This window comes from Hemiscyllium ocellatum, chromosome 14, assembly GCF_020745735.1.
Source record: "Hemiscyllium ocellatum isolate sHemOce1 chromosome 14, sHemOce1.pat.X.cur, whole genome shotgun sequence".
NCBI lineage: Eukaryota > Metazoa > Chordata > Chondrichthyes > Orectolobiformes > Hemiscylliidae > Hemiscyllium > Hemiscyllium ocellatum.
In genome coordinates, this window is record NC_083414.1 from 41,657,750 (window position 1) to 41,681,021 (window position 23,272).

Below are 23,272 nucleotides of genomic sequence, written 5' to 3' on the forward strand. Positions count from 1 at the left end.
GCATTTGTTCAGGAGCATGCTTTTCTTTTGACAACACTGAAATAACTCCACAGAGGTATCCCATCACCAAGTTCACTTTTTTTTACATGTGGCGAGTCCTTGACATTGATCCAGCTTCCTCAGAGCCAGTTCTGAGTGAACAGCATCTTTGACACTTCTATTTAAATCTGGCGGATTAACAGCCCCAATTGTGGAACTCATATTCTATGATGTCCATCTGGCTGACCTCGTTACAATCATGACACATTATTGGTTGTTGCTTGCAGAGTGACACACGAATTCGCCACCAGGACCTGTGAGGTCCAAGTGAGATTGCATCAGTTTGCTGCACTATGTGACATCAGTAGAGCGCCCCTTCACAGGTTCCCAGTGCATGCTAGACTGTTTGTATAGGTGCTCTTTGCAAGAGATGATTTGCACCAAAGCAGGTGATATAGCACACCTCAGCAAGATGGCACCAGGCCTCTGTAATGCTGCTTCCACCCAGTGACAAAAAAAATTCTCAGAAGCAAATGGCTTTAAAATGTATTGAGTTAAGCATTTTTGAATTTTCTTAGTGTATTAGAATCAATATAAGAAAGAAAGTGAAGCAAATATTAAAAGAGGGAATTGGAGAAAAATAGACAACTATAATGACAATAAAACTAAATTTCATGAATGCAGGAACAGCAAAAAACAAAGTTCAACACTGAGGAAGTTATAAGATCAGATGACCTAAAGCTTGGTCAGAGAGATAGATTTTAAGGGATGTTTCAATACATAATTATGAGTTAGGGAAGTGGAAAAGTGTAGTGAGGGAATTTGAGAGCTTGGGCGATATATGTCATGACCATCAATGGTGATTCAATTAAAATCATGGTTGCAAACATAATAACACATGTCTCAGTGGGTTGTGGGACTAGAGATTAAAAATATAGGGGAGGGTGAGGCCTTGCATAGATTTGAAATGGATAAGAATTGTAAAATCAAGACGTTGCTTGAATGGGAGCAATGCAGGTTAGTGAGCACAGGGCTGGTAGGACACTGGAATTTGCTGCTTTTAAATCATCAGCAAATTTGGTTATGTTCAGCTAACATTGATTATGTGTGGTTAGAATACTGCGTGTGATTTTTGATGCAATAAAAATGACTGGAAAACCATGGGAAACATTTCTCAAAGATTTACTGGAATGGTAACAAGGATTGTTATTTCATTTATTAGAATGGGATTATTTCCACTGGAGGACATAAAGTCAAGATGAAATTCAACTGTCAAAAAATTATGTAGAATTTGATGGAGTCATAGAGTCATAGTGATGTACAGCACAGAAACAGACTCTTTGGTCCAACTCGTCCTTGCCGACCAGATAGTCTAAATTAATCTAGTTCCATTTGCCAGCAGTTGGCCCATATTCCCCTCAGCCTTTGCTATTCATATAACCATCCAGATACTTTTCAAATGTTGTAATAATGCAAGCCTCCTCCACTACCTCTGGCAGCTCATTCCATATACACACCACCCTCTGCATGAAAAAGTTGTTAATTAGGTACCTTTTATGTCTTTTCCCTCTCACTTTAAGCCTATGCCCTCTAGCTTTGGACTCCCATACCCTGAAGAAATGACCTTGACTATTCACCTTATCCATGCCCCTCATGATTTTAAGTGCATAGGTCCTGCCCGATTTGCCCTACCAAAATGCAGTTTTGCACATTTATCTAAATTAAGCTCTATCTGCAAATCCTTGGCTCATTTGCCAAGCTGATCAAAGTCTCATAGTACTCTGAGGTAACCTTCTTTGCTATCCACCACAGTGCCAACTTTGGTGTCATCTGAAAACTTACCAACCTCCTATACTCACATCCAAATCATTTATTTAAATGACAAGTGAATATTTTCTCTGACTAGAGAATCGGTGAAGAGAATTATCAATTTAACAACATTATTAGGAGATTGAACCAGGAGCAACTTAATTATAAAAGATTGTTGTGACATGGATTTTTCTATTTCCACAAGGAGGCTGATGTCTTCTTGTAAGGGAAAATTGGATGAATACTTGAAACTTCAAAAGCTGCAAGACTGTGAGGCAAGTGCATGCAGTTTTTAAATACTTGACCAAAATGTCAGCACCAACATGATTCCCAAATCATCATTTTCTGTCTGTAAAGTTCTATGTTTAAGCTGCTATATAGGTATGGTGAGAACACAAATAGTATTTATTCTTTTGTCAACTTACCTATGTGTTCACCACACGTATCACAATATTCAGCATAAAGAGACTCAAAGCAGTTACAACAATAGGGTCGACCTTCTTTCATAATGTATCTTTGGCCTCCTAGAACAGTTTCACATTCAAAGCAGCAGAAATGCTTCATATGCCAGTGTCTACTTTCAGCTTCTGTGCATTCATCTGCAAAGATGATCTGTGAAAAGAAATGCAGATTTGAAAGAAAAATATGCAGAGCATGATGAATACCAGTTCCAAAACCTGTACTGGACCAACAGTTGGAGGATAAGTTCAAAATTTGTTCAGCTTTAATTTTTATGTAATTCACATCAACATAGGGCTGGAAATTGGGATATACAAGAAGAGTCATATTGGTCAAGAAATGTTAACTTTGTTTCTCTCTCCAGATGCTAACAGACCTCATGAGTTTCTCCAGCACTTTCAAATGGTTTTTTTGGCTTTCATTATAAGGGAAATGGACTACAGGAGTAAAAATGTTTTGCTGCAGTTATTTACAATGTTGGTGAGACCACATCTGGATTATTTATCTAAGAAAGGATATAATTGCCATAAGAGGAGTGCAACAGAGGTTCACTTGATTAATCCCTTGGATTTGTTTATGAGGAGAGATTGAAGAGAATCAATTTGTATTCTTTTGAGTTTCCAATAATTAGGGTGTTCTTGTTGATTCGTACAAAATTCTTACAGGGCATGAGAGGGTGGGTGGATATAAGATGCTTCCTTACTGGCAGGCCAGTCTAAAATGAGAAGAGATAATCTCAGAATAAGGTACAGCTCATTTAAGACCGAGTTGAGGAAGACTTGAAACGTTAATGCTGTTTCTTTCCCTACAGATGCTGTCAATATTCCTGAATTTCTCCAGTATTTTATTGTTTTATTTTAGATTTCCAATAGAATTATGTTTTTATTTAGGTTGTAGAGCAGGCTGGATTCTGATGCAGTTGCAAAGGTTTTTTTGTTAAAGTAGGCAAACAAACGAAGAAAGTGCTCAGTTAACGGAAGTAATTAGCTACTAATGTTAATACCTTCCCTAAAATCTTGCAAATGTAGAAACAATATAGAAACACTTTCAAAGATCTTGACTGGGCTGTTACGGTAATGTTACCACCATGGTTTTCTATTGAAGGAGTGTATGAAACATGTAAACCTTTTACCATTAGTTACCTCTCACAATGTCTTATAGTAATTTCACACCTAACTACAAATGTTGCGTTTGCAGCAAAGGGCCCTTTATTCTTCCAAATTATGCCTGAAAATGTTTCTGCATTCTCACATTTACAAAGTCAGCCAAAAATCAGTTTCCAAACAAATGTGGCTAAATCTTTATGTATTTTTCACCATAATACCTGTTATTACTGCAACATACATTAACCGCTGAAATTTGAACTTCTTTAACTCTATTTGTAGTTGAAGATAGTTCATCAAACCTGGCAGAGGACACTTGTCTCTGGGTAAAATACAATTTTGATGAGAGGACTGAACAAAGGGAGTGGATTGGATGTCTATCAAACACACTGCCTATTTTATTTTCCTGTTGATTTTTCCATCATTCTTGTGCCTACGCCAAAACTAAATTCATCTCCAATTTACCCAAGAAGAGGAAAAAACTCTATCAATGCAGGGTACTATTAAGATGATGGAAATGGGAAATGAGTTTGAATCCATCTTTGAGTATGAAGTCAATTTTCTTCTAAACCTTGAACAGCAGGCTCTTATGCAACTTCCTCCTTTGTCCTTACCAATTCAATAACTATTTCTATCTGTTCAAGCAATGTGGGTGTCACTGACCACTACTTATTTCCTTTCCCTGACTAACCCTGAGAGGTGAGCTGTCTTCTTGAACTGCTGCATTACATGCAGAGATCCAGCAAATACCCAGGATTTTAACTGAGCGACAGAGGTGGAAAGGCAATATATTAATGTCACAGTGATGTTTGGAGGGGAACTCACAGGTGATGGCGCTTCCACACATCAACCATCTTAGCCCTTCTTTGTGGCAGAGACTACAGGTTTGGAAAGTGATGTCAAAGGAGCGTTGGTGACAGCAGTGTGTACCATCAACAAAATGCACTGCTGCAACTTACCAAGGCTCCTAAGAACACATCGCTGACACAGTGCATCAGTGGTGGAGGGAGTGAATGTTGAAGGTGATGAATGACTACCAATGAAGTGTGCTGCTTTCTCCTGGATGCTGTCAAACTTCTAGAATAGTGTTGGAGCTGCACCATTCAGGCAAGTGAGAATATTCCATCACATGCCTGATTTGTGCCTTGACAAACTTCATACCAGGTTGACAGACTCAGATGGTTAGGAGTTGAGTTATTTGCCATAGAATTACTAGCCTCTGACCAGCTGTTACAGCCACATTTATTTTATAGCCATATGTATTTAATTGCTCCAGTTTAGTTTCTGGTCAATGGTAATACCCAAGATGTTACCACAGTGAGGGATTCAGTGATGGTAATGTTATTGAATGTCAAGGAGAGACAATTGGATTTTCACTTCTGTGGTGTAAATGTTATTTGCCACTTCTCAGCCTAAGTCTGATCGATATCCAGGTGCTGCTGAATATGGACATGACTGCTTCAATATTTGAAGAGTCATGAATAATGCTAAACATTGTGCAAACATCAGTAAACATCCTATTTCTGACCTCATTATGATGGGAAGAACACTGATGAGCAGAGGAAGATAGTTGAAACTTGGTTACATGCTGAGGAACTCTTGTAGTGATACCTTGTGGCTGGGGTAAGACCATAAGACATAGGAGTGGAAGTAAGGCCATTCGGCCCATCGAGTCCACTCCTCCATTCAATCATGGCTGATGGGCATTTCAACTCCACTTACCCGCATCCTCCCCGTAGCCCTTAATTCCTTGTGACATCAAGAATTTATCAATCTTGTATTCTTGTATTTATATTCTTTCTTGTAACTGTTAATTACAATAAATGCTAAATGGGTCATTTTCATGGTGTTCATGTTGTCATATTTAAGCCTAAAGTGGACTACATGTTTGACCAATACCAACAAATTTTCTTCCTTTGAATTTGGTAAGACTCCAACCAATGTAGAACACCCTCTATTAACTTCACCTTTGTGAAGGGTCTTTGATATCATACTTGGTCAACTGTTATCTTTAGGTCACTCTCAACTTACCTCAGGAGTTCAGCTCTTTTGTCCACATCTAGTTTAAGGCTGTAATGATCCCAAACTGTGTCAGTGAGTAGGTTATTGCAAAACCTGCTACATGATAGCAGGTATACAATGTCTTTGCTAGTTTTTATTTGTTGTATGCGGTTCATTGCACTACATGGTATGTTTCAGATTGTTGCTCAGCTCAGCTGACCTATTAAGCAAAGTGGGATTACTGTTAAACACTCTAGGATTTCTTTTCTAAACCCTACACCTCGTCACTTCCTACTTCTCATTTAATACCCCTCTTAAAATCTACCTGTACTGGCCATTCCTTTTGACCACCTTTCCTAATATCTCTTTGCCTCAGTGTCCAACTTTTGATTGCATTTCTGTGAATCACATTGGCATAGTTTTCAGTAGTCAAGACAACAGTTAAGTGCAAGGGTTTAGATTAGAGCGGTGCTGGATATGCACAGCAGGTCAGGCAGCATCGGAGGAGCAGGAAAATCGATGTTTTGGGCAAAAGTCCTTCATGAGGAATGGAGACAGGGAGCCTCCAGGGGAGAGAGAAAAGTTTGGGGGCGGGGGGCGGGGGGGGGGGGGGGGGGGGGGGGGGGGGAGAGAAAGTAGCAAAAGGTACAATAGGTGAATGGGGGTGGGGATGGAGGTCATAGGTCAGAGGGGAGGGTGGAGTGGATAGATGGGAAGGGAGGTTGGCAGGTAGGACCAGTCATGAGGACAGTACTGAGCTAGAAGGTTGGAACTGGGGTAAGGTGAGGAGGGAAGGGAAATGAGGAAAATGGTGAAGTTCACATTGGTGCCCTGGGGTTGAAATGTTTCGAGGTGGAAGATGAGGCGTTCTTCCTCCAGGCGTCGGGTGGTGAGGGACCGGTGGTGGAGGAGGCCTAGGACCTGCATATCCTCGGCAGAGTGGGAGGGAAAGTTGAAACATTGGGCCACGAGGTGGTGAGGTTGGTTGGTGTGGGTGTCCCGGAGATGTTTCCTAAAATGCTCTGCGAGGAGGCATCCAGTATCCCCAACGTAGAGGAGACCACATCGGGAGCAACGGATACAATAAATGACATTGGTGGATGTGCAGGTGAAACTTTGATGGATGTGGAAGGCTTCCTTTAGGGCCTTGGATGGAGGTGAGGGAGGAGGTGTGGGAGTAGGCTTTGTAGTTCCTGCGGTGGCAGGGGAGGGTGCCAGGATAGGAGGGTGGGCTGTTGGGGCCATGGACCTGACCAGGTAGTCACGGAGGGAACAGTCTTTGCAGAAAGCAGAAAAGGGTTGGGAGGGAAATACATCTCTGGCAGTGGGGTCTGTTTGGAGGTGGTGGAAATGTCGGTGGATGATGCAGTTTATGCGAAGGTTGGTAGGTGGAAAGTGAGGACCTGGGGGTTCTGTCCTTGTTACGGTTGGAGGGGTGGGGTTTGAGGGTGGAGGTGTGGGATGTGGTTGAGATGTACTGCAGGGCATCTTCAACCACGTGGGAAGGCAAATTGCAGTCTCTAAAGGAGGAGGCCATCTGGTGTGTTCTGTGGTGGAACTGGTCCTCCTGGGAGCAGATATGGCAGAGGCGGAGGAATTGGGAATACGGGATGGCATTTTTGCAGGAGGTAGGGTGGGAAGAGATGTAATCCAGGTAGCTGTGGGAGTTGGTGGGTTTGTAAAAAATGTCAGTGTCAAGTCGGTCATCATTAATGGAGATGGCGAGGTCCAGGAAGCGGACGGAGGTGTCAGAGATGGTCCAGGTGAAATGAAGGTCAGGATGGAATATGTTGGTGAAGTTGATGAACTGCTCAACCTCCTTGCGGGACAACGAGGTGGCGCCGATGCAGTTATCAATGTAGCGGAGGAAGAGGTGGGGAGTGGTGCTGGTGTAACTAGAAAGATGGACTGTTCTACGTAGCCAACAAAGAAACAGGCATAGCTGGGGCCCATACAGGTGCCCATGGCTACCTCTTTGGTCTGGAGGAAGTGTGAGGATTCGAAGAAGAAATTGTTAAGGGTGAGTGCCAGTTCAGGCAAACGAATGAGACTGTCAGTGGAAGGGTACTGTTGGGGACATCAGGACAGGAAGCAATGGAGGGCTTGGAGGCCCTGGTCATGGCAGATGTAGGTGTAGAGGGATTGGATGTCCATGGTGAAGATGAGGCATTGGGGGTTCGGGAAACGGAAGCCTTGGAAAGGTGGAGGGCGTGGGTGGTGTCCTGAATTATGTGGGGAGTTCCTGGACTGGGGGGGGGGGGGGGGGGAAGGGATGCGCGGAATAGGACAGTATCGAGGTAGGTGGAGACGAGTTCGGTTGGGCAGGACTATGCTGAGACAACGGGTCAGCTGGAGTGGTTAAGCTTGTGGATCTTGGGAAGGAGGTAGAATCGGGAGGTGTGGGGCTCCTGGACTACGAGGTTGGAAACTGTGGATGGGAGATCTCCTGAGGTGATGAGGTTCTGCATGGTCTGGGAGCCCGAAATGTCGATTTTCCTGCTCCTCGCATGCTGTCTGACCTGCTGTGCTTTTCCAGCAGCACTCTAATCTAAACTCTGGTTTCCAGCATCTGCAGTCCTCACTTTTGCCTAACAGTTAAATGCAAGTTGTCATTGAAGATGTCCATAATCTTGAATTGAATGCAACACTGTAATTTAATTGTAGTTATGAATTACGATTTATATCAGTTTTATTTCTGTGAAACATGTTTGTGGCTAACACTGATTGCCTAAATTCTTTGAGGAAAGTAAACAGTTCAGTTGAACAAGTGCTACAGGTTTAGTTCTACATACTTGCAGAAGTTTACAAGCTAAGAAACAAAAATCCTTTTGACCCAGTGATCACCTTCGGACAATGTTGAGAAGTAGAATTCTGTGGATGCACAGAATAGGAAAGGCATAATAAGACCATAAGACATAGGAGTGGAAGTAAGGCCATTCGGCCCATCGAGTCCACTCCGCCATTCAATCAAGGCTGATGGGCATTTCAACTCCACTTACCGCATTCTCCCTGTAGCCCTTAATTCTTTGTGACATCAAGAATTTACCAATCCTGGATTCTTGTATTAATATTCTTTCTTGTAACTGTTAATTACAATAAATGCTAAATGGGTCATTTTCATGGTGTTCATGTTGTCATATTTAAGCCTAAAGTGGACTACGTTAATTTAACCTGCTGTTTTATTGGAATCTAAAGATTAGATTTGTTTTTGTAAACTTACCTCATCACATGCTGCACATCTAGGTTTCAAACATTCAGCGTGGTGTCTCCCACAGTATACTTTCCCATTTTGGTAAAAATAAATCAGATCCACCAATAGTTCATTACATGTGGTGCAGACAAAACATCGAGGATGCCAGCAAACTCCATGGCCTGCTCGTGAAGCAAAAACAGCGATGTCTCCACCATTGATTTGTCCTCCACACTGGTTTAAAATTAAAATAAAATTGTAATATATTCAACAGTTAGAGAAGTAGCTAATAAATCTCAGATAATAAACAATTTAAAAAATGACAAATAGTGGTACCTCAATGGCCAGCCTTAACAAGGCCACTCATTTTAATTAAAAAATACAATTCAGTTAGATGCATTTTTTTTGAAAGTTTGTTAAAATAGATTTGTAAATAGATTAGATAGATTTGTAACTTGAATAATTACTTTCAATAATAAACCTTATGCTTTTGTTGCTAACAGTCTTACTTATGGTCTTTTCAAAAATACATTGCTAACCAAATTATTTTTATGATCTGCGTGCAGACACCAACACTGTCATGATGATTGCTGGCTCTGTGCGCACAACATTAAGCTGATATTCAAAAATTAAAAGGAAAGTTCTACTTTAGCATTATTTTTTTCTTGCACAAAATACTCTTTCATTAAAATTATACTGTATTTGTCACTCTTTGTTAAACTATGTTCTTTAGAGATATTACTGCTAATATGTACACTCTTTAGTGTCAGCAAGTGCAGCCTTATTTTTATGCTACAGAAATAGAGAAGACAGCCAGCAGAGCCCATTATCTCCTGAACATTTTTAGGATCCCAGACAATTCATAGCAATTTGTTTGGAAATGTCCTCAGCGAGCCAATCACACAAGCATATTTTCAAGGTATAATTTCATCCTTTTTCTTATTACTGTCTCTATACTTATTCATTAAGCTTCTAAGCTAAACGTTAAATAAATGCTTTACAATAAAGTATCAATTTCCAAACATTGCTCTAAGACATGTGAACAATAACTGTCAACTAAGTCACCTCAAACCCAAAGGCACATACAGGGACCTGAGCAAATGTAATTTGGTCACAGGCTTCCTGTATTGTTGGGATCAATGCCTCTAATATCATTACATGGCTAATAGATCTCAAAGGGATTGCAAGATCATAGGAGGGCAAACAGAGCTTTCTTCTTTTCTTGTATATGGCAATTAAGTGGTATAATGCTGTCTATAGGTAAGGTCCCCCTAATCATTAACAGAAATTGAATCTCCACATATAAATAAAATTACCCATAATCCCACAAGGGTGACAGGCTATAATGTAGGCAATTTGATCAAGACTAATGTAATATGTAAACCCCCCTCTTAAAGAATTATAGCAAAAACTGTGAAACATTCACAAGAATTAAGCAATTTGGAAGAGGGTTGGCTGGGGGTTGGGGGTAGGGGAGCTTGGTATATAGGGATTGAACTTCATTCAATGATTTAGATAATTTGGTGAAGTCTACATTTTAGATCAGCATGGAGTATTACAATTTTGCTACTCTTATCCTTAATTGTTGGGCCAAGATGGTGATGCTTGGCCTACATACATTCTCAAGAGAACCCACAAATGTTGGTGCATTCAAAAGAATTAAAGTTACAGGTAGTTCTGGGATAACGTGTATTTCGGCAGCGCAATTTGGCTATAACATCACTGAAGAATTAGGGAACGGTATTTTTGAGAATGCCTACCTCCTTTGGCAATAGCGCGATTCCAGCGATGATTGGTTTGTATGGTTTATTCTGCGCATGCGCCAATGACCATGCCAAAATCTCTGCGCTGGTATGTGCATGCACCAGTGTCCACACACGCGTGACACTGGTGCTGGTCTTTGTGCTGTTCTGCGCAGGCACTGATGTCTGCAGAAGTCTCGGTGCCGTTCCGCGTATGCGCAATGTCAGCGCCCACCTTCATGCTGCTTTGTGCATGCACCAAGTCAGATACTGACAGAGTAGTCTTCTGTGAGAGGTCTTGGACAGAGAGCAGCTTTGCTATATTTTTAAAATGTATTGTATTAAATTTACTTTTGTTTTGTTAATAAGTATAATTTCAACCTTCATTCACGCTGTGATATACTTTGCATTAGACTTTTGGGCGATCATGAGTTATATTTTTTGCTGGTCTGCCCCTAACCCTACTTTTCCTACAAGCCCCATTATTTATATTACACAATTTTCTATTTAGCGAGGTTTTGCTGGAATGCAAATATAGTGTTATAGGAGAACTACCCATAAATTGAGAAATACATTAAGTTTTTGAAGCTACACATCTCTTGTATAGACATTGTACAAGACGATCCATTATGAAATCCACTCAACCTACCTAACCAATAGGAAATATTCTGTAAATTTGTTTTGCTATTTAGATAAACATAGCAACTATGTTTCAACATAAATTGACTGTGAATTCTAGTTTTGAACCTTTAAAGTCAATTTATTAATAATTTGAAGTCCCAGTACATTATGGGACAGATCTAGTTCAGGCATTGTAGTTCTTTTTAAAGTATTAAGTTGCCCGTAATTCACCACTTTAGGGCCTCAAAAGGTTGGGTGACACTGTGCCCTTGCCCCATTTTATGGTGATCGTCTTAGGGCTGCGTGAGAAAGATATGAGCTACCACCCAGAAATTAGTGAGAGGGATCTGCATAATCAATTTGGTTGGAGTCATTTAATTGCAAACATTGGTGGGAGTAGATTACTGGCCACGAAGGAAGAGTGAGAATATTGGCATGGAGCAAATCATGAAAACAGAAGTGCATGTAACATGTAAAAACAGATCTTAATGTACAAATAGACTGGATAATTCAAATCAATACTTATGCTGTAAAGGAAGAATTCCTGGAGTTGTGCATTGAAAAACCAATTAGGAATTGGATTATTTTAGATATAATTTTATGGAATGTGAAAGAGTTAATTCTATGATTCTGATGAATAACATTGCTGTAGAGGAATCTTTGGAAATCAGTGATCATAATAAAATCGAAATTCTCGTTCAATGCAAATATATTGCAGCTAATTCTGGAACTAGTATCTTAAATCTGAACATGAGAAATTATGAAGACATGAGGAAAAAGCTGGGTATTGTGGATTGGGGAAATACATTAAAATATTTGATGGTTGACAAGTAATGATTGGTATGGAAAGAGGTGCTACATTACCTGCAACAGAGATACATTCTTCTCAGACACAAACACCCAAAATGAAATGTTAATCAAGCGTGGTTAATAAAAGAAGCATTAGATCAAAGGCAATGGCTCATAAGGATGCAAGAAAAAGTGATAAGCTAAGGACTGGAAGCAATTTAAAACACAGCAAAAAACAGACCAAGAAACTGACAAAGAAAGTAAGAAGAGCATATGAATACACACTACTGAGAAACAGGATATTATGTACATAATGTATTACAAAGATGGCAGAGGAAGTAAATAAATACTTTTTGCCGGTTTGAAGGAAAATACAAAATGTACTCCTGAAATGCTCGGCAATTTATTGACTGTGAAAGTGAGGGTCCAAAAGAATTAAGTATCTGTAAAGTGATGGGACTTGCAAAGTTAACTATATAGAAGTTGATAAATTACCTGGACCAGAAGATCAGCATCCAAGAATGGTGAAGGCAGTGATTTGAGAGATAGTAGATTCATTCATTAGTATGTGTCTTTCAAAATTCTACAAATTCTAATCAGGTTCTTGCAGCTTGGAAGCTAACAAATGCAACCCCAGTATTTAAGGAAGTGGCAAAAGAAGATTGGAGAACTATTGATTTATTAGTTTGATGTCAGGAAAACATTAGTGTTTTCTCTATAAAGCATGTGATAACTAGACACTTTGAAAATGATAAACTCAGGCAGAGTCAATAAGGATTTATGAAATGGAGATCATGTTGGCAAACCCATTGTGGAGTTTTTGATGCTGTTATTTATAGCACAGGTAAAGGAGAACCAGTGGATTTTTGTATTGGGAATTTCAGAGGGCTGTGATAAGATCCCACACTGGGTATTAGTTTAAAAAAAAATGACATAGGATTGGTAGGGCAGCAAGTAATATGCTAGGACGGATTCAGAATAATTTAACAGGCAGATGGTAGAGAGGAGGAATAAATGGGTCATTCTCAGGATGTCAGATTGTCCCAAGAGGATATCATAAGAATCAGTGTTATCGCCACAGTTATTCGCAATTGAAATAAATGATTTGGGTACTGTTACGATACTGGGTAAAGCCCTCTGCTAATTTAAACCCGACCCACAGAGAAGCACGCCTCTGTTAAATTTCGAGAGGCAAAGAACTATCCCTGATCTCACTATTTAAAGAAGAAAATAACAATTTTATTCTTTAAGACCAAAAGAGAATATTAAACAACAACTATTTACAATTCCTTTCTCTTAAAACTATTTTTTACATCCCACTCCATTGGTTCAATAAATTCCTGCTTAAATTTATGGCAAACGACTTTCAAACCCAGTTGTCATCTTTCGAAGTTGAACTTTCTCTGAAGATTTCTCTAGGTTAGCTTCAGTCTTCTGCTGCAGAGTTTTCTCATGGACAGGTCCCTTTCAGACAGCAATTCGGCTAGCAGTCTGAATATGTTGGTGCTCTTGCAGTTCTCTCCCAACTGTTCAAAACGTCTGGTTTTATACATCGGATCATTTCATTGGTTTGATGTCATCCCAAACAGTAAAATTTGAATTTGTTTGGACTTTCATATCTGGGGCATAGTTTAAACTGATTGGCCAAATTTGAATTTTTGTTCCATGGCAACACAACTCCAACTATTGTTTCAATTAAATGTTACATATTTAAGTTGTTCAGCACACTCTGTGCTTTCAGTCAGTCCTTGCTAGCTTCCTCTCTCTCAAACGTACAGTACACATCTACAGCTTCATAACACCTCCCCCTTTAAGAAAAAAATGAACCATCATAATGAAAAGATGGCTTGAATTTTTTCTCTGTTCCTTAGCAACACTACTGTGACATAACATTTGACTTTAATCTAAGTTCATATTAACTACTTCCAACATATATATATAAAACATTGAATAGATAACAATCTCATCTATACTTCATCAATTAAATCCATGATGATTCATCTGCAATTACATTCTTATGATCCACAATATGTATGATTTGTAAATTAAAAGTCAAACATAAGACTCCAACAAAATAGTTTCATATTCTTGTCTTTTAAACGTTCCAAGAATGTAAGAGGATGGTGATCCGTGTACACAACCGTCTCCAATACATTGTTCGTGACGTACACATTAAAATATTGTAAGGCCAGTACTAACTTCACAGCACGCTGGCTCAGTGGTTAGCATTGCTGCCTTACAGCACCAGGGTCTAGTCTCGGCCGACTGTCTGTGTGGAGTTTGCTCATTCTCCCTGGGTCTGTGTGGGTTTCCTCTGGGTACTCCGGTTTCCTCCCATGGTCCTGTGTTAATTGCATTAGTCAGAGGGAAATGGGTCTGGGTGGGTTACTGTTCGGAGGGTTGGTGTGAACTTGTTGGGCTGAAGGGCCTGTTTCCACACTGTAGGGAATCTAATCTAATGAGTTCTTTTTCCATCGTGGAGTATTTCTTCAGGTGGATGATGATCTTCTTCGAAAAGTAACCAATTGGCAGTTCAATCCCATCATCATCTTCCTGTAGCAGTACAGCTCCAACTCCTATGTCACTAGCATTGATGGCAACTTTGAAAGGTTTCAAAACGTTTGGTGTAGCTAAAACTGGTACGGTGGTTAATATTGCTTTTAAATAATCAAGTATGTTCTGGCATTGTTCTGTCCACCAAAACTTTGTGTTCTTCCTCAGCAAATTACTTATTGGTGCCACTATACAGCTGAAGATTGGAACAAAGTTTTGATAGAATCCGCTCAGTCCCAAGAATTGAAGCATCTCTTTCTTTCAGGTTGGTCATGGAAATTCCTCGATGGCTTTCGTCTTTGAGTTCTGTGGGGTCAACCTTCCATGACTGATGTTATGTTCCAAGAACGTCACCTCTGCTTTTACGAATTCAGTTTTGTTTAAGTTTATTACCAGTTTTGCTTCTCATAGTCGTTCAAAGAGCTTGCCAACTGTACCATGTGATCTTTCCAGGACTTACTAAAGATCGCTACATTGTCCAAATAGACTGCACAGTTTGTTAACCCAGTCACTACTCTGTTCATGAGTCTTTGGAATGTGGCGGATGTGTTCTTTATTCCAAAAGGCATCATTTTGAATTAATATAGCCATTTGGGATTACAAATGCAGAAATTTCTTTCACCGTCTCTGATAAAGGTGCCTGCCAGTAACCATGCAGTAAGTCCAACTTGGTGATGTAACTGGCTTGTCCGACTTACTCGATACAATCCTCCAATCTCGGGACTGGATATGAGTCCAATTTTGTAACAGTGTTGACCTTCCAATAAACCATGTAAACTCAGTGAGTCCTTTCTGGTTTGGGAACTAAGATGATTGGGGAACTCCACTTGCTCTGGCTTGGTTCAATGATATCCTTTCGAACATTGTCTCCACCTCCTTCTGGACCTGTCTGGCTTTGAAAGGATTAAGCTGATAGGGTTGTTGTTTTATCGGAACAGTATTCCCTACATCTACTTCATGCACAGTGTCATTAGCCCTACCCATCTGATTCTTACATATGTCTTTATACTGCAGTAACAAACCTTTCAACTGTGTTCTTTACTCCTGAGACAGATAGTTTACAAACCTATCCCACTCTTCAAGGATGTCTTCATTTTTTAAAACATATTTTTAAGCACAACAAAATCCACAACATCTTATTAACAAACAGTGAAATTCACAACTGATCTTAGAGGAACTGTTGGATGAAGTTCAAAGCACAGAATCAGCAAAGTTAATTGTTTTACGTGGACTACAGAAAGTTTGCAGTAGTGAGTACAGTAGGTTCTTTCTTGATTATATGTTTTGGAGAAAAGTCTCTTGATTAAACTTAAAATATAAGCCATAACTATTAACTTAACCTGGGATAGTGTTTGTAGTGGAATACGATGGTGATATTTTCTGGGTCTGCAGATTGTGAAGTAGCAAAAGTGGCCTTTAATAGAGTGATATGTGCTTCTTGTCAGATGTGGGAATTTAAAGATTACTGTGGATTATATCTCCATAAATGCTGTTGGTTGCAAATCTTATCAGATCGAGTGGATCGGTTGGAGAGACAGTTAGAAGCAATGAGGAATTTGCAACAGCAACAGTATGTGATGGATTGCAGTTAAATGTAGGGGGTGATGGATTCTCAGGGGAGCATAGCACGAACAGCCAAGTTTCTGGTTTTGAAACTGACTCTAATGCAACGAGGGGTATGACGGTTTCCAAGCATCAATTGTGTTAGGGGATTCTCTAGCCCGAGGTACAGATAGACGTTTCTGTGGCCAGCAGCGAAAAAAAAACAGAATGGTGTGTTGTTTCCCTGGTGCCAGGATCAAGGATGTCTCAGAGAGGGTGCAGAATGTTCTCATGGGGGAAAGGGGCCAGCAAGGGGTCATTGTCCATATTGGAACCAATGACATAGGAAGGGAACAGGTTGAGATTCTGAAGGGAAAATACAGAGAGTTAGGTAGGAATTTAAAAAGGAGGTCCTCAAGAGTAGTAATATCTGGATTACTCCCAGTGCTATGAGCTAGTGAAAGCAGGAATAGGAGACGAGGATAAAGCAGATGAATGCATGGCGGAGGAGCTGGTGTATGGGAGAAGGATTCACATTTTTGGATCATTGGAATCTCTTTTGGTGTAGAAGTGATCTGTACAAGAAGGACGGATTGCACCTAAATTGGAAGGGGACTAATATGCTGGCAGGGAAATTTTCTAGAACTGCTCGGGAGTATTTAAACTAGTAAGGTGGTGGGGGGGGTTTGGTGGGACCCAGGGAGATAATGTGGAAAGAGGTTAATCCGAGACTGGTACAATGGAGAACAGACAGCAAGTCAAACAATCAGAGTATACAGGGACAAGGTAGGATGAATGAATTAAACTGCTCTTATTTCAATGCAAGGGGCCTAACAGGAAAGGCAGATGAACTCAGGGCATGGTTAGGAACATGGGACTGGGATATCATAGCAATTACAGAAACATGGCTCAGGGATGCGCAGGACTGGCAGCTTAATGTTCCAGGATATAAATACTACAGGAAGGATAGAAAGGGAGGCGAGAGAGGAGGGGAAGTGGCGTTCTTGATAAGGGATAACATTACAGCTGTACTGAGGGAGGATATTCCTGAAAGTACTTCCAGGCAAGTTATTTGGGTGGAACTGAGAAATAAGAAAGGGATGATAACATTATTGGGATTGTATTATAGACCCCCAAATCGTCAGAGGGAAATTGAGAAACAAACTTGCAAGGAGATCTCAGTTATCTGTAAGAATAATAGGGTGGTTATGGTCGGGGATTGTAACTTTCCAAACATAGACTGGGACTGCCATAGTGTTAAGGGTTTAGATGGAGAGGAATTTGTTAAGTGTGTACAAGAAAATTTTCTGATTCAGTATGTGGATGTACCTACTAGAGAAGGTGCAAAACTTGATCTACTCTTGGGAAATAAGGCAGGACAGGTGACTGAGGTGTCAGTGGGGAGTAATTTGGGACCAGTGATCATAATTCTATTAGAGTTAAAACAGTGATGGACCAGATCTAAAAGTTGAAGTTCTAAATTGGAGAAAGGCAAATTTTGATGGTATTAGGCAAGAACTTTCGTAAGCTGATTAGGGGCAGATGTTCGCAGATAAAGGGACGGCTGGAAAATGGGAAGCCTTCGGAAATGAGACAACCAGAATTGTGAAAGGAAAGGCTGGTCAGTATAGGGAATGCTGGATGACTAAAGAAATTGGTCAAGAAAAAGAAGGAAGCACATGTTAGGCATAGACAAGATAAATCGAGGGAATACTAGAAGAGTATACTCCTAAAAGGGAAATCAGGAAGGCAAAAAGGGAACATGAGATAGCTTTGACAAATAGAGTTAAGGAGAATCCAAAGGGTTTTACAAATACATTAAGGACAAAAGGGTAATTAGGGAGAGAATAGGGCCCCTACAAGATCAGCAAGGTGGCCTTTGTGTGGAACCACAGAAAATGGGGGAGGTACTAAACGAGTATTTTGCATCAGTATTTACTATGGAAAAGGATATGGAAGATATAGACTGTAGGGAAATAGATGGTGACACCTTGCAAAATGTCCAGATTACAGAGGAGTAAGTGCTGGATGTCTTGGAACGCAAAAAGTGGATACATCTCTAGGACTTGATCAGGTGTACCCAAGAAGTCTGTGGGAAGCTAGAGAAGTGATTGCTGAGCCTCTTGATGAGATATTTGTATCATTGATAGTCACAGATGAGGTGCCGGAAGACTGGAGGTTGACTAATGTGGTGCCACTGTTTAAGATGGGTGGTAAGGACAAGCCAGGGACTATAGACCAGTGAGCCTGACATCGGTGGTGGGCAAGTTATTGGAGGGAATCCTGAGGGACAGGATGTATATGTATTTGGAAAGGCAAGGACTGATTAGGAATAGTCAACAAGGCTTTGTGTGTGGAAAATCATGTCTCAAAAAACTGATTGACTTTTTTGAAGAAGCAACAAAGAGGATTGTTGAAGGCAGAGCGGTAGATGTGATTTATATGGACTTCAGTATGGTGTTCGACAAGGTTCCCCATGGGAGACTGATTAGCAAGGTTAGATCTCACAGAATATAGGGAGAACTAGCCATTTGGATACAGAACTGGCTCAAAGGTGGAAGACAGAAGGTGGTGATGGAGGGTTGTTTTTCAGACTGGAGGCCTGTGACCAGTGGAATGCCACAAGGATCGGTGCTGGGTCCTCTACTTTTTGTCATTTACATAAATGATTTGGATGCGAGCATAAGAGGTACAGTTAGTAAGTGTGCAGATGACACCAAAATTGGAGGTGTAGTTGACAACGAAGAGGGTTACCTAAGATAACAACAGGATCTTGGCCAGATCGGCCAATGGGCTGAGAAGTGGCAGATGGAGTTTAATTCAGATAAATGCGAGGTGCTGCATTTTGGGAAAGCAAATCTTAGCAGGACTTATACACTTAATGGTAAGGTCCTAGAGAGTCTTGCTGAACAAAGAGACTTTGGAGCGCAGGTTCATAGCTCCTTGATGGTGGAGTTGTAGGTAGATAGGACAGTGAAGGCGGCGTTTGGTATGCTTTCCTTTATTGGTCAAAGTATTGAGTACAGGAGTTTGGAGGTCACGTTGTTGCTGTACAGGACATCGGTTAGGCCACCGTTGGAATATTCTGGCCTCCTTCCTATCAGAACGATGTTGTAAAACTTGAAAGTGTTCAGAAAAGATTTACAAGGATCTTGCCAGGGTTGGAGGATTTGAGCTATAGCTAAGAGGCTGAACAGGCCGGGGCTGTTTTCACTGGAGCGTCGGAGGCTGAGGGGTGACCTTATAGAGGTTTACAAAATTATGAGGGGCATGGATAGGGTAAATAGACAATGTCTTTTGTCTGGAGTTGGGGAGTCCAGAACTACAGGGCATAGGTTTAGGGTGAGAGGGGAAAGATACAAAAGAGATCTATGGGGCAACCGTTTCACATAGAGAGGGTGTATGTGAACATGTATGGAACGAGCTGCCAGAGAACGTGGTGGAGGCTGGTACAATTGCAACATTTAAGAGGCATTTGGATGGGTATATGAATAGGAAGGGTTTGGAAGGATATGGGCCAGGTGCAGGCAGATGGGACTTGATTGGGTTGGGATATCTGGTTGGCATGGACAGGTTGGACCGAAGGGTCTGTGTCCATGCTGTATATCACTATGACTCTATCTGGATGTGATGCCTCACTCCACGGGGAATTAACTAACACCTGTGTCTCTAGTTCTTTTTCTCTTCTAGTTCTCTGGAGGGGACCTACAAACTCAATTATAACCGGCGTGAAAGTTTCTTTGAATGCAGGAATTGGCAACAAAGGTGCGGGTTTTATTACCACCTGTGGCTTACCTACCATTTGGCATGTATGACACATATGGCAAAAGTTAACCACATATTTGCGCATTCCAGGCCAATAAACATGTTTCTGTACCTTACCCTGAGCCTTCCTTATCCCAAGGTGACCTCCTATAGTTAGTTCATGTGCTACCCATAACACTTCCTGTCTATATGCTATCGGCAACACAATCTAATGCACTTTTCTCCTCTGCACTAACCTGCCATGGTTGCCATTTTCATTTTAGGATTCTATCTTGCAGATAACAACCCTCAGGAATATTCTCTGCTTTCTTTTCAGAATGCGTATCCACATATATATCTTTTATCATTTTGTCTTCCTGTTTCAAGTCCCTTAACCTTTCTGGAGTAAACACTTCCATCTGACACTCTGCCTGTTCAGGTTTTTAAAAAGGGAGAAAGTGAGGACTGCAGATGCTGGAGTACCAGAGTTGAAAAATGTGGTGCTGGAAAAACACAGCAGGCCAGGCAGCATTCGAGGAATGTATTGCCACCGCCCCTCCCCCAAATGCCCTCCCCCCTACCTTTGATCTCAGCCCGCTTGGCACACTAGCCTCATTCCTGAAGAAGGGCTTATGCCTGAAACGCTGATTCACCTCAGCATTTTAAAAACCATTACATCAAACAGGGTGTCGGCTAACTGAAACTCAACTCCTTCATCTTTATCTTTAGTTTTTGCTTAATGCTGTGACTTATGATAGTGGGATCTTGTTACTACACAGCTTGGGAAAATACCAGGGTATTTTTCTTTTAACTCCTCAGTTTCTTAGTCTTCCTTGGGCTTTTCCACAAGGGGTGTCATTCCCACCTTGGATCCAGCTAAATCATTCTGAAGAACAAACTGGATTCTTGGAACTGACATTATGTCAATCACTCCCACTGTTACTTCCTGAGTCTTGAGTTGGCACTCCAACCTGATCTGACTTAGGAGAACACTAAATTGCTGTCCACCTATCCCACAAATAACCACACTCTCCGGTAACAGATCAGGAAGAGTGCAAATTTGCTCATTTCTACTATTAGAGACTGGTTAGATCATGTACCTCTCAAAATTATAACTTTTTGCCATTCTCCCCTGTTCTTTCTGAGTAAACTTCACCCAAAGAGGCAAATTCTTTATAGAGATCCCGCGGTAACACCATACCCAGCCCCTGCCTAGGCTGTGCACTCTCCTGTAGCTCCTTGGCTTTTCTTGGGGTTTTCTTTACTGCTTTCACTAATGCCACTGGCTTAGCTTCTTTTACCACATCTTTTCCCACAGTGCCTTTCTTCAATGACCAGTACTGTGACTTTACATGTCCCACTTTATCACAGTGGAAACACCTGAGGCCTTCCACCTCCTTTCCAGCCTAACATGCTTTAGACACTTACCAGTGTTCTCTACTCTTTGTTTGGTAGTATAGGATCTCCCCTCCTCCCAACTTCTATCTCTCACAGAACAAAATTCTGGCTGGAAGCTTGTCTTACATATCAACCTGAGTTCGTCTGCTAATTCTGCTGCCCTTCTCACTTCCTGAACTTTCTGCTCATCTACGTGAATTCTAACCATCTTTGGAACTGAGTTTTTAAATTCCTCCAGCAGAATAATCTCTCTTAGAGCCTCACAGGTCTTACCTATCTTTAAGACCCACACCCATCTATTAAAATAATTCTTTCAAACTCAACATAAGTCTGACCTGGTTCCTTCTTTATGTTTCTGAACTGCTGTGTATATGTTTCTGGTACCAATTCATAAGCATTTAAAATAGGCTGTTTGACCTCTTCATAATTTCTTGACACCTCATCTGACAGCGTGGCAAAACCTCACTTGCTTTGCCTACCAGTTTGATCTGAACTAGCATTACCCATAAATCTTCAGACCACCCATCTACTTAGCCAATTTTTCAAACGAAATAAAGAAAGCTCCGACATCTTTCTCATCAAAATGTGGCAAAATTTTGACATCTTTGTACATATCACTATCTTCTCTTTTAATCTCCATCCTGTTAACTTGACTTCGTTGGCTAAGTTGCAACTTCTCAAGCTCAAATTCTCTCTCTCTCTTCCTTTCTTCCGTCTCTCTTTGTCTCTCCTGTTGCTCAGCTAAGAACCTTCTCTCTCTTTGCTCAGCTAAGAATCTTCTCTCTTTCTTTCTGTTTATCTTCTAACTCCACTTTTCTCAATTGTAATTTAAGTTTTTTCTAACTGTACTGCACTTGTCTGTTTCTCTGACACACCTCAGTGTTTGAGTAATTCCCTTACAATTCAGCTTTACTTTTGTCCTTGGTTAAACCCAATTCTAACCTTTAGCTAATTGTAAGTGTATGGTCTTTTTTTCTAAACTTTCTTGGTAAATTTGGGAATCATCTTCAAACCCCAGAACCTCTTTCGTTATTTTAAGAGCCTCTCTCTCACTTCTAATTTAACCAACCACAAGTAAATGAAATTAAACAAATTGTCTCACCTATTTCTTGCAAGGTTTGTGAAGGTTTGTAGCTCAGGTTGAGGTTTAGGGTGTAAGTTTGCTCGCTGAGCTGTAGGTTTGATATCCAGACGTTTCATTGCCCGGCTAGGTAACATCATCAGTGTGACCTCCAAGTGAAGCGAAGCTGTTGTCTCCTGCTTTCTATTTATATCTTTCTCCTGGATGGGGTTCCTGGGGTTTGTAGTGATGTCATTTCCTGTTCGTTTTTTGAGGGATTGATAGATGGAATCTAGATCTGTGTGTTTGTTTATGGCGTTGTGGTTGGAGTGCCGGGCCCCTAGGAATTCTCTGGCATGTCTTTGCTTAGTCTGTCCCAGCATAGATGTGTTGTCCCAGTCGAAATGGTGGTTTTCTTTCATTCGTGTGTAGGGCTAAGAGGAAGAGAGGGTCGTGTCTTTTTGTGGCTAGCTGGTTTCGTGTATCCTGGTGGCTAACTTTCTTCCTGTTTGTCCTTTGTAGTGTTTGTGGCAGTCCTTGCATGGAATTTTGTGGATGACGTTGATTTTGTCCATGGGTTGTACTGGATCTTTTAAGTTTGTTAGTTTTTGTTTGAGAGTGTTGGTGGGTTTGTGTGCTACTAGGATTCCGACCCTTTCTCCCTCGTAGCCCTACACATGGATGTCGACTGGGACAACACATCTATCCTGGGACAGGCTAAGCAAAGACATGCCGGAGAATTCCTAGAGGCCTGGCACTCCAACCACAATGCCATATCAACCCCTCAAAAAACGAACAGGAAATGACATCACTACAAACCCCAGGAACCCCATCCAGGAGAAAGATATAACTAGAAAGCAGGAGACAACAGCTTCGTTTCATTTGGAGATCGCCACTGATGACGTTACCTAGCCAGATAATGATTTCTGGATATCAAACCTACAGCTCAGCAAGCAAACCTACATCCTATGTCTCACCTATGTTTTATTTAAAAATCTACAACACTAACTGGCATGTGTTTAAATCTACGGGACTTTTCTCATACCCCAAATCTATTCAAATCTGTCCAAATCTCAGACTGGATCTGTCTAAACCTGTTCAAATCATGGACAAGAGATGTCAAACTGTTATGACATAGGGTAAACCCCTCTGCTAATTTAAACCCAACCTCACCTCACGTCTTAATTGGTCAAATTTCAAGAGACAAAGAACTATTTCTGATTTCACTATTTAAAGAAAAAAATTAACATTTTATTCTTTAAGCCCAAAGGAGAATATTAAA

At 40.8% G+C, this 23,272-nt stretch overlaps 1 protein-coding gene across 4 annotated transcripts in view; it reads right to left on the reverse strand.

Moving 5' to 3' along the window:
- Positions 1 to 23,272, reverse strand: part of prickle2b (prickle homolog 2b) — a 259,851-nt gene that overhangs the window by 15,147 nt on the left and 221,432 nt on the right. For all 4 annotated transcript variants that reach the window (XM_060835197.1, XM_060835198.1, XM_060835200.1 and 1 more), the window contains 2 exons: positions 8,572 to 8,775; positions 2,214 to 2,400 (listed from right to left, as the gene is read on the reverse strand). In XM_060835197.1, coding sequence (XP_060691180.1) covers positions 2,214 to 2,400; positions 8,572 to 8,775 — 391 coding nt within the window. The remainder of the gene's footprint in view (positions 1 to 2,213; positions 2,401 to 8,571; positions 8,776 to 23,272) is intronic.